At 36.0% G+C, this 13,099-nt stretch overlaps 1 protein-coding gene across 1 annotated transcript in view; it reads right to left on the bottom strand.

The window, feature by feature from the left end:
• LOC136863675 (tumor protein p63-regulated gene 1-like protein) overlaps window positions 1-13,099 on the bottom strand; it is a 167,893-nt gene that overhangs the window by 100,072 nt on the left and 54,722 nt on the right. The window contains exon 4 of the mRNA XM_067140037.2: window positions 1,502-1,645. Coding sequence (XP_066996138.1) covers window positions 1,502-1,645 — 144 coding nt within the window. The remainder of the gene's footprint in view (window positions 1-1,501; window positions 1,646-13,099) is intronic.

Genomic DNA, 13,099 nt, shown 5'->3' with positions numbered 1-13,099 from the left:
GAAATTGGAAATTTATTGAACATCTCCCTTGGTAAGTTATTCCAATCCCTAACTCCCCTTCCTATAAATGAATATTTGCCCCAGTTTAGTCCATGAATTTTATTTGTATTGAAATTTCATTCTGCTGAATTATACACTACCAAAAAAAAAAATCAATCCAAAAAAAAAAAAATCAATCACCGTATTTCCCTGAAGCGTTAATTTAAGAATGGACTTACAAAACATTGTAATCCCTGAAAAATACCACAAGCCTATGAAGGCTATATAATAAATACCTAACACTTATTGTGAAACCCAGTTGTAATTTTACAATCAACATAACACCTTGTATCCACTGACTCTGTAAAAAATATTTGTGTAGTAATCGGCAATGGACGTAAGTACATAAATGAAACAAAACAAAAAAAACATCAGGATTTGAACACTACGCGCAAAAGTGCAAAGCCGCAGTGACAATTGCTATGCCACCATGTCGGTTGAATTTGTTACGCTTTAAAAGGCAAGTAAAGCACGACGGAAACTTCGTTTGTCATTTTCTCAGAAGCAGTCCAGTGTCTATGGATAAGCCAAAACGAGTTAGCTTATTTCGACCCATCGTGCACTGAGCGAAGTTTCTGGGAAACCAGGCTGTTACACTCAGTGGGCTCCCCCCATCAGCTAAGAAGTATAGAGTATTATAAAGCTCAAAAAATATCCTTGTACAGTACATGGCAAAACGAAAAGTTCTGAAATACAAACATGCTCTGAACATCGAGATACACCATTATAACATGTAAGGTGTGACAGCAATGTGTATCTGACTGCATCAGTACAGCCTGTGTTCAAAATGTGCATCCTCATATCTCACACATTGTTCATAATGGCCCTGTAAATTGTTCCCAGTATATTATTTTCTATTTCAATATAATATTGCATTGTTATTCAACAAATTCATATAATCCACTCTGAGCACTCAGTAGAGCTGCAAGAGATCCATTTGCTATATGCAACAATAGTATTGAGAATGTAGTCTTCCTAGACTTATTCTGCCTGCTACAAAAGGAATAAACTATTCCACAATACTTTACAAATGTCTTCTAGAATACCAGCTTCTGTAGCCAAGTATGTGAATTAATGCTACACAACAGGAATAACAAGTTGCACTTATCCAAAATCTGAGGTTTGAATTCCAGAACTGACATCCCTATGTAGTTTGCAAAAAATACACCCACACTCACTCAAGGGAAATGCCAGAATAGGACCTTGATCGAAGAGAGATGCATCTATCTCAACAGATAGGATCACATGATTACAGTTATATGAACAACACAGCAGAATGCACAATAAGACAGGTCATCAGACAGTCAGTAAGGCTGTTAAACAATGAAGTCCCAAGACCTCAATGTGTATCAACAAATTAAATACTTTACCTGAACATAAAATTTAGACATCAAACCTCAACAGCAAATATCACACTTCAAAAATGACACGTCTGGAAATGGCTAACATTCTTGTACAGTACCTTGGTTCAAAGTTATTGAAGTCAAACGATGAAGCACAGAAGTCTTTGTCTATAGGACTGTTGCGTGTCCATCGTTCCTGTAATGGTTTCAATAGGCACCCCTTGACCACAGTCACAACACCAGTGGCCAGTCCACTTAGCCTTCTAAAACAAGACATCAAGGAAAGAACATTGCTAAACAGAAAAAAAAAAAAGCCACCATGTTATAATCATCACTCTGCAGAAGACACGAGTACCACATACATACTGTCTTCTAAGCACTTTCCTTTTTTGTGATTAAGATATCACTTAAGACTAAAAGCTCTTTGGTATTCCTCTTTCTCAATCCACCTGACACCATCACAATCTACCATGCTCTATGCCTTCCCACTAATACGCTTCACAGTGTTGTTCAGTAAACACTCCCTAACTGACGTTCCCTCCATGAGGATCCCTAGTAGGTTGACCCTCGCAGCAGCTTGACCTTGTCAGACACCATTGACCACTCTTCATGTTTCAGATGTTTTATCATTTTTTAAAATATAAAGCAGTGTTTCTGGAAGTGTTTGAGCTGGTTTCAGTTCCTTTTGGTATATATTAGAAGCTTAGCCGGTGTTCTTTAGTAAGTAAGTTGGTTGAATTTGTGATTCTAAATCATAAGAGTATCAAGCCTGTATTAATTGAATGTTTCCTCAACTTGTAATATTCTGCATGCATCTGCAAATGTTTATCACTTAGCCAAAAATTTTAATTGTCATAGGCAATCCGACAACCAAAAAGCTATATTGTTGTGTACCATACTGCAAGGGTGTGAGGGGGAAAATTAAAGGGATTCCCATGTGTGATCCAGACCTCAGGCAGAAATAGCTTAATGTAATTTCTAGAGATAATTTTCTGCCTAATTTAGAATCAAGAATTTCCCATGCATGCAGAAGGCATTTCATTCTGGACTGAAATTAAGAAGTTAAAAAACAATGCTTTTCCCAGAATATTTGAAGATTATCCCTGAACAAAAGATTGAACAAAGAAAAATAACTAAATATGATGAGTGCCATGGAAAGAAAAGGAAGAGGGATGATGTTTTTTCATCAGTTACAGCTGAAAGTGATGTTTTTACTGCTGAAATAGTAGAATTAAAATTTTCTGAAACATCAAGTGAAGAACAAATTCTTAAGCTGAGAGATAATATTAGCAAGTCTGTTCAACTTCAGATGGAAAACAATGAAAATAAATTTATTCGAGCCAGGAAGCATTTGTCTTCTCTTCTATTAAAGCTGTGGCATGCCAACATGAAAATACAGAAACTAGAATTGGGACTGGAATATTAGAAGAGCCAAATGCAATGATATGATAATGAGTATCACGCATCTCTGAAAAGTATTTTTAATAATAACGAACATCAACCTACAAACACAAAATGTTAATTTACTTTTGAATTAGTAGTATATTATGGAAAGAAATCAGCTAGATTGTAAAAAAAATGCAGTAAAGCACGGTGCGATATGGGAATTCATTTCCCCAAAAGGGTACATTTATGCTTGGAATAATTTGTTTACATTACCATCAAGGAGAACATTTCATTGCTACACTGGAGATACACCATGTGAGACAGGCATGATACATCTTGATAAAGAGAATTTTCACTAGAATTTCAATGACTGACATTGAAAAAATGTGCTCCTTAATTGTTGATGAAATGTCAATCAAGTAATCATTCAGTGTGATAAGAAATTAGACACATTTTTTGGTCGCAAAGACACTTCTCAACAAGTCAGAGCCCTGAAGAACAACAGTTCCTCCCTAGACATGTCCATTCTGCAAGATATGAAAGAGAACAGGGCAGTTTTTGCGAACAATTTACTGTGCTTTTTGATATGTGGCTCATCTATTTGTTACAAGATTCCTGCCGCGTATTTCTTCTCTCAAAGACTTACCAGTGTAACATTCAAGCTCTAACTCTGTCGGTAATAAAACAGATTAGAGGCTTATGGCTATGTTTACTTAAGATTAGTTGCTGATAATCATAAGACAAACGCAATTATGATGAGATTATCCAAGGGAAATAAAACCCCAAACATGTAATCCAGAAGACCAAGACAGACATTTTTTTCTGGCTTTCGACTAATGCCACATCCTGAAGAACATCAGAAACATGCTGCTAGAGAAGAAAATGATGATCCTTGTTGTTTAAAGGGGCCTAACATATAAGGTCATCAGAAAAAGAAAATGAAAGACGGATGTGAACAAGTAACTGGAAAATATGTTAACAATTTGTATGAAATGCAGTCCAAGGAAATTATTAAACCTGTTCCATTTTTAACTCGGGAACATGTTACACCATCAAACTTTTTAAAAAATGCATGTGAAAAGGGCAAAAGAGGAATTTTTTACGAAGATCATAAATGCTTCGGAATGTCTGAAGGACAATTCCATGCATTTTAAAGCACAAGCACTCCCAAACTGTGATGCAACCGTAACATTCTTGAAAGGAATAAAAAAGTGGCTTGATATTCATGATGTGAGTATTCTAGTATAATTCAAAATCAAGAGGAAATGCACTTCTTCAACGTGGAAGACGAGAGCTGTCATAGTTGGAAAAAGAGCTTCTGGTATACCACCTGCCATAGGTCAAAGAATCATGCGATAATCTGGAGATGCATTTTTTAGTTGACATTTATGAAGCCATTCTACTGACTAGTACTTCAACAGTTCAGTGTATTAAGTATCTGCTGCCTTCTTGGTTTCATTTTGCCCTTATGAGGGCCATTTATCAGTGACTCTAATGAAAGATACTTCAGTAAATTATGAGATATTTCAGGAAGCAATGACGGCATGGATTGTAAAGTAGTTATATTCAGTATGAGCTAAATACTGAAAATTTATAACTGTTAAGTCCTTCAGTCTCTTTTCCAGGTATAATTCTGTGACCATATGTTTTCTTTTCAGGTAGGTTATTCATTCAAAATTAGTTTTGGCAGACTGAAGAACCTAAGAGTTATATATTAAGAGTTGAAAGTGACAAGAGATGGCTACAGATATGACATACTGAAAAACATGCTTATTTTCAATGGCAATCCATTCACAAAGGAAGGAAGAAGAGACTTATAGATGAGGTCATATTCCATCAGGACCAACTGGGACAGGAACTGAAGCAGGCTGCAGTTTTAGATTCAGAGAAGAATATTTTAAACAACCTTATCCCTAGAGCAGACGTGTGGGGACAAGTCTCACCCAGGTTATTATTACTTTATGCCGTTGGTATTTAGTTTGTTCCAAGCCTGCGTAACTTTTAGTAGCTTCCAAGCATATTGTCGCCAACTATACCTGATAATGCTTTTATTGACTGCTTCATGTGTTTAGCAAGCAGATTCCATTTAAAATTGGTGGGTGACAGGCGTGCTGGAACCGTGGTGTAGGCGCAGCGTGCCTGCCTCTTACCCGGAGGCCCTGGGTTCGATTCCCGGCCAGGTCAGGGATTTTTACCTGGATCTGAGGGCTGGTTCGAGGTCCACTCAGCCTACATAATTAGAACTGAGGATATAGCAGCCTTGGTCTGGATAGCCAAGAATAACAGCCAACCTGACACACATGACACCTCGTAATCTGCAGGCCTTCAGGCTGAGCAGCGGTCGCTTGGTAGGCCAAGGCCCTTCAAGGGCTGAAGTGCCATGGGGTTTGGGGGGGGGGGGGGTGACAGGTGTCCCCCATGCGACCACTGGTGAAAACTTCTTTTAAATTCTTCTTGGTGAGTATGATCAATTTTTCATTTCAATTTGGAAACCATAACAATTCAAAAATAAATCTACTCTAACCTCATCAATAAATCATGCTATAAGACTGTTTCTATTCTATATATGCTCGCACATTTTTTGTAGGTGAGGACAAAATTTTATTGTACCCTGTCCGGACCTAAAAAAAAAGAGGATTGCAAACACGGTGGATCCTTCAGTTATAACTGATTGGCTAAATGAGTCATTTAGCAAAGACGAAGATATTTCACTTGAAGAAAGTGACTGTGAGAAATAAGATGCAGTTATTGTTAGTGAACATGAATGACACCAAAACAGAGGAAGAAGAGGTGGAGAACGAAGCGGACGTACCAGATGAAACTGGACAGAGAGCACCAGCAAAATTTTACATACGATTAGATTCCTATTACATTGTTACTATTTTTTGGAGAACACTCATTATGAAGTATATTTTCAAATAGTATTGTAAGGACTAACGCTGCAAACAGAAGACAGGCAGTCTAAACCAAAAGCTCGTAAACACATTTAAAATTATGTTACTTCTCATAAAAAGGATATTATTCCTTAAATATCCATGCCTCAGTTAATTGTGTTAATTTTAAAACCTTCACATATCTCCATTAAATCATATTATCAGTGATGAATGTCAACATTAGTTTATTTTACGGAGAAGAACCGCAAATTATTTGTGTGACACCTGTCCCTTGCGCAACCAAACGTGTTTCAAAATATAACACACCTGCTTCAGGGTTAATAATCCCCAAATAAGTTTAGGTATCTACTTTACTATGGTTCATGTTTGTGGGTTACTGTAGTCACGTCCTAGATCGTGAACCATGGGCAACGGCTCTGAGTGGCCTAGTAAGTGGTCCTGAGAGTCGGGATACCAGTTGCTATGGAATGGGAGTGGGCATCTCGGACATATTCTAGGTCATGGCCCTCCTTGTGCTCAGGCGGCTAGGACTATACAATTCACCGGTGGTCCATAACCCGTTAGAGGAGAGATCCTCACTCGGACTATGTGCAAGTAGGGTAGCATCCTGATTCATGAATTTACAGAGCTCAGAACATTTTAAGCAAGCCTCGGACCTATGGGAGTAACAGAGTCCCACTCCCATTTGACAGGCGAGGGGCTCCTTGGAAACAACTTGGCAAACGAAATGGAATTCAATGGGGAGCTATCAATATTAATGGGGCTTATGGAAGAAAGAAGGTAGAACTGGCTGAGTCAGCAAAGAGGATGCATCTGGATGTGCTAGGAGTAAGTGATATTCGGGTAAGGGGAGATAAGGAGGAAGAGATAGGAGATTATAAAGTGTACTTGACGGGTGTTAGAAAGGGAAGGGCAGAGACTGGGGTAGGGCTCTTGATCAGGAATACCATTGCACGCAACATAGTTTCTGTTAGGCACGTAAATGAGCGAATGATGTGGGTAGATTTGTCCGTTGGAGAAATTAGGACTAAATTGTGTCCGTGTATTCACCATGTGAGGGTGCAGATGAGGATGAAGTTGACAAGTTTTATGAAGCATTGAGTGACATCGTGGTCAGGGTCAACAGCAAGGATAGAATAGTGCTAATGGGCGATTTCAATGCGAGAGTTGGGAATAGAACTGAAGGATACGAAAGGGTGATTGGTAAATGTGGGGAAGATATGGAAGCTAATGGGAATGGGAAGCGTTTGCTGGACTTCTGTGCTAGTATGGGTTTAGCTGTTACGAATACATTCGTCAAGCATAAGGCTATTCACCACTACACATGAGAGGCTAGGGGTCCAGATCCATAGTAGACCATATCTTAACAGACTTCGAATTCAGGAAAACTGTTAGGAATGTACAAGTTTTCTGCGGATTTTTCGATGATCAATCAATCAATACTGATCTGCATTTAGGGCAGTCGCCCAGGTGGCAGATTCCCTATCTGTTGCTTTCCTAGCCTTTTCCGAAATGATTTCAAAGAAATTGGAAATTTATTGAACATCTCCCTTGGTAAGTTATTCCAATCCCTAACTCCCCTTCCTATAAATGAATATTTGCCCCAGTTTGTCCTCTTGAATTCCAACTTTATCTTCATATTGTGATCTTTCCTACTTTTATAGACGCCATTCAAACCTATTCGTCTACTAATGTCATTCCACGCCATCTCTCCGCTGACAGCTCGGAACATACCACTTAATTGAAATAATAACATTAAGTTATTTATTAGACCACCTAATCAATACAAAATCGTCTTGGATGATTTACATAAATTTGTTAGCTAATAGTGGTACATGTTTCGCCTTCTCTGAAGGCATCATCAGCCATAGTCTTAACCTTAAATTAAAAATAAGCGTCTAAATAACATGTAGTAATGAAATGAATTTTAAAATCTTGAAGAGATTTGAAGTAAAATAACATTAAAAATAACAATGATGGTTTGAAAAATACAATGTGATGAGATACAATAGTGGAAGTATTAACAAAATTAACATTAGAAGGCTGCTAAAATAAGTACAATGGATAAAACAACAGATTGTTATACAACAAGTAGTAAGATTGCATAAAAGTAAAGTTAATAGTCTGGCGGTTATAATTAGACGATGGCGAAAAATCTTATATAATCAAAGTAAAGAAGAGAGAATAAAAGTCAAAGTTAGTCGAGAGATCCGAAGTTAATCATGATCTTGAAGATAAAAGACGAAAGTCACATGCATATGGTGAAGTTGTAGAACACGTTGAGGATATGAAGTTGGTGAATAGAAGTTGAAGAACAGTTTCAAATGGGATCACTATGGACCATCTCAAAATTTGAAGTGATGTTCAAATGTTGTAAATTGTGAGTTTGTAGATATTCAGTTGAAAAAGCATATAAAAGTGGAATCTGTAAATGGAAGCAAGAAACGTAGAGTTAATTGTGTGAAAAGATATTTGAAAAATATTGAAGTAGAATCATATGCACTTACCATTTGACGGTGACAAAGATAGCTTGTAATATTATGAGTTAGAAGTATTTGCAACAGTAGACTTCTTGCTACGTGTGTTATAACTGAAGTTTTGTGCTGGAGGGGGATCTGTTTGCGTTGACGTAACTATTGGAGGGGGGCTGCTATTGGTGGGAGGGAAGGAAGAGAGTGTATTACTGCGCGTGTTGTAACGGTGTAAGGCTATTGGAGGGAGCGATGTTACGGTGGGTGTGGCTATGGGTTTATTGGTTGTATTTGAATTAGAGGTACTAGCGGCGGGGGGAAGGGAGGGGGGTATATTAGCTGTAGGGGAGGTGGGAACTCTAATTGATGTGAGGTTGAAGATTTTTAAGAATTTGTTGGTGAGGGAAGTTGATTCTCGTAATAAAATAAGAATCTGTTCATACAAGGGGCTTTTTTTATCAATAGTGTCATTTAGATTTTTATCTTTATTAAAATGTTGGTCGAGGAAAATAAATAAGTTTTCATATTCTGTCATGAGTTTGCTTTTATCAACTCTTTTTAGGATATGGAGGTCTTGTTCTATTGTGGTGAATTTATGCCCGGTGTCCCTCATATGGTTGGCCATTGCGGAGAATTTGTTGTGTCTTTGGGCATTGTAATGCTCGGCGTATCTGGTAGAGAAGCTGCGGCCAGTTTGGCCAACATAAGAAAAATTACATGTAGAGCATTTCAATCTGTATATTCCTGATCCAGAGTAACTATTGTCTGTGATGTTAATAGAGTTGTGATTGAAGAATAAATTACGATTAGTGTTTTTTGTTGTGTAGGCTATTTTTATTTCGTGCTTCATTAATGAATTGGTTATCGGGTAAATGCTATGGTTAGTGAACGTGAATTTAGCGTATTTTGGTTTGACGGGTTTTAATGGAGTTAAATTGGTAGCTAGTTTCAGTTTGGTTTTATTGATGATTTTATCAATCATACTCTTGTTAAATCCATTGAATTTAGCTATTTCCTTGATGAATAGTAATTCTTTCTTTAAATTAATAGAGGACATAGGGATCTTTAATGCTCTATATATTAAACTGTGATAAGTGGCTTTTTTATGTGAGTTGGGATGTAAAGAATCATTTTTTATGGTTGTTGGAGAAAAGGTGGGTTTTCTGTATATTTGGAAGTCGAATTTATTCAATGCTCGTGTGATTTTGATATCTAAGAAGTTCAAAGAGTTATTGAACTCATCTTCTTTAGTGAATTTAATATTAGTATCTAAGTTGTTGAGGAATGATAGTATGTTATTGCTGTTGTTGATTTGCTTATCAATGATAGCTATGGTATCATCAACATAGCGATGCCAAAGACAGAGTCCGTTGATGTTATTAATAATCTTACTATACATCAACGGACTCTGTCTTTGGCATCGCTATGTTGATGATACCATAGCTATCATTGATAAGCAAATCAACAACAGCAATAACATACTATCATTCCTCAACAACTTAGATACTAATATTAAATTCACTAAAGAAGATGAGTTCAATAACTCTTTGAACTTCTTAGATATCAAAATCACACGAGCATTGAATAAATTCGACTTCCAAATATACAGAAAACCCACCTTTTCTCCAACAACCATAAAAAATGATTCTTTACATCCCAACTCACATAAAAAAGCCACTTATCACAGTTTAATATATAGAGCATTAAAGATCCCTATGTCCTCTATTAATTTAAAGAAAGAATTACTATTCATCAAGGAAATAGCTAAATTCAATGGATTTAACAAGAGTATGATTGATAAAATCATCAATAAAACCAAACTGAAACTAGCTACCAATTTAACTCCATTAAAACCCGTCAAACCAAAATACGCTAAATTCACGTTCACTAACCATAGCATTTACCCGATAACCAATTCATTAATGAAGCACGAAATAAAAATAGCCTACACAACAAAAAACACTAATCGTAATTTATTCTTCAATCACAACTCTATTAACATCACAGACAATAGTTACTCTGGATCAGGAATATACAGATTGAAATGCTCTACATGTAATTTTTCTTATGTTGGCCAAACTGGCCGCAGCTTCTCTACCAGATACGCCGAGCATTACAATGCCCAAAGACACAACAAATTCTCCGCAATGGCCAACCATATGAGGGACACCGGGCATAAATTCACCACAATAGAACAAGACCTCCATATCCTAAAAAGAGTTGATAAAAGCAAACTCATGACAGAATATGAAAACTTATTTATTTTCCTCGACCAACATTTTAATAAAGATAAAAATCTAAATGACACTATTGATAAAAAAAGCCCCTTGTATGAACAGATTCTTATTTTATTACGAGAATCAACTTCCCTCACCAACAAATTCTTAAAAATCTTCAACCTCACATTAATTAGAGTTCCCACCTCCCCTACAGCTAATATACCCCCCTCCCTTCCCCCCGCCGCTAGTACCTCTAATTCAAATACAACCAATAAACCCATAGCCACACCCACCGTAACATCGCTCCCTCCAATAGCCTTACACCGTTACAACACGCGCAGTAATACACTCTCTTCCTTCCCTCCCACCAATAGCAGCCCCCCTCCAATAGTTACGTCAACGCAAACAGATCCCCCTCCAGCACAAAACTTCAGTTATAACACACGTAGCAAGAAGTCTACTGTTGCAAATACTTCTAACTCATAATATTACAAGCTATCTTTGTCACCGTCAAATGGTAAGTGCATATGATTCTACTTCAATATTTTTCAAATATCTTTTCACACAATTAACTCTACGTTTCTTGCTTCCATTTACAGATTCCACTTTTATATGCTTTTTCAACTGAATATCTACAAACTCACAATTTACAACATTTGAACATCACTTCAAATTTTGAGATGGTCCATAGTGATCCCATTTGAAACTGTTCTTCAACTTCTATTCACCAACTTCATATCCTCAACGTGTTCTACAACTTCACCATATGCATGTGACTTTCGTCTTTTATCTTCAAGATCATGATTAACTTCGGATCTCTCGACTAACTTTGACTTTTATTCTCTCTTCTTTACTTTGATTATATAAGATTTTTCGCCATCGTCTAATTATAACCGCCAGACTATTAACTTTACTTTTATGCAATCTTACTACTTGTTGTATAACAATCTGTTGTTTTATCCATTGTACTTATTTTAGCAGCCTTCTAATGTTAATTTTGTTAATACTTCCACTATTGTATCTCATCACATTGTATTTTTCAAACCATCATTGTTATTTTTAATGTTATTTTACTTCAAATCTCTTCAAGATTTTAAAATTCATTTCATTACTACATGTTATTTAGACGCTTATTTTTAATTTAAGGTTAAGACTATGGCTGATGATGCCTTCAGAGAAGGCGAAACATGTACCACTATTAGCTAACAAATTTATGTAAATCATCCAAGATGATTTTGTATTGATTAGGTGGTCTAATAAATAACTTAATGTTATTATTTCAATCAAATATCATCAATACGGACCAAAAATGATATTTATTACATGTAATGTCAATGCCAACCAGGCAATAGTAAAACCTAACAAGTACGTGAACCTAAAAATTAAAATAGGCAAGATTTCTAGAGATATCAAGTTTCTTAAAGATTGCTTGAAATTAGAGTTGGTACCTAAATTTCTCAATTCTTTACAAAGAAAAAGTCATCCCTATTCAAAATCTAATGCCACTCAAAAGAAAGTAAACAACATATGGTTGAAAAATGAAATTAAACTATTATACAAGAAGAAATCTCTACTAAATTTACAATTATATAGGACTCATTTGACCATCTCTCAGAAATTACCCCCACTTGAATGGAGCTCATTTTTAAGGTACACTGACCTCAAACTATCTTACGTATTAGACAAGAAACAGAAAACCCTAAACCATAAATTACTTTGTCTTCAAGAAAACAAATGTTAAACTCCTGACCAAAATACAAACAACAAAGTGTCCCCTTCCCATTTGACTAAGATTCCCACTACAATCAACCTATCTAATGCAACCTTCTCTAACCAAGAATTAAATCTATTAGATAAAGGCATCAAACATAATTGGCCTAATCACAAAAAGGCAGAAGACATCATCACTACCATCGCTGAAACCGAAACTAATATCGATAAACAAATCCCAATTGTTAAACAGAATGACGTACGATATGAAGTAAAAAAGAAACTCCCAACTTTGATTAATGAGATAACATCTAATAAAAACTACAATGTCTCGAAACAAATTCTAAACCTGAAATCCAAAATCCATAACAACAACGTAGTAATTACAAAAGCAGATAAGGGCAACACCATAGTAATAATGAACAAACAAGATTACATCAATAAAACTGAAACCTTTTTTTCAGACAATACCTATACCTTAATTAACAAAGATCCAACAAACAAAATACAACGTAACTTAAAGAACCTTCTTAAAAATTCTAACTTCATTTTAAATGATCAAGATTATCAGAAATTAACTGTAATGAACCCAAAATTACCTACAGTCAGATCACTGCCCAAAATTCATAAAAATGATGTCCCCATTCGGCCTATAATTAATAGTATCAATAGTCCTACCTATAAAACCTCTCAATTCCTACACAAATTCCTAAAAATACACTTCAAATTTCACAACTCCAATCCCATAAAGAACTCGATCGAACTTTGTAATTCCCTAAATAAGTTCAGTCTACAACCAAACCACGTTTTATGTTCTTTTGACATCACCAACATGTATACTAATATCCCTATCAACAATACTATTAACATCATAAAAAACAATCTGTTGAAACATAGCACATTGAGTAAAATCGAAATTGATGAATGGTTAAAATTACTTAATTTCGTTTTAGACAACAACTATTTTACCTTCAATAAGAAAATTTACAAACAAGAAGGTCTAGCGATGGGAGACCCGTTATCTGGAATACTAGCCG

Source organism: Anabrus simplex, chromosome 2 (genome assembly GCF_040414725.1).
Source record: "Anabrus simplex isolate iqAnaSimp1 chromosome 2, ASM4041472v1, whole genome shotgun sequence".
Lineage (NCBI taxonomy): Eukaryota > Metazoa > Arthropoda > Insecta > Orthoptera > Tettigoniidae > Anabrus > Anabrus simplex.
The sequence above is the reverse complement of the archived record's forward strand: the minus strand, read 5'-3'. Positions and strand labels throughout refer to the sequence as shown.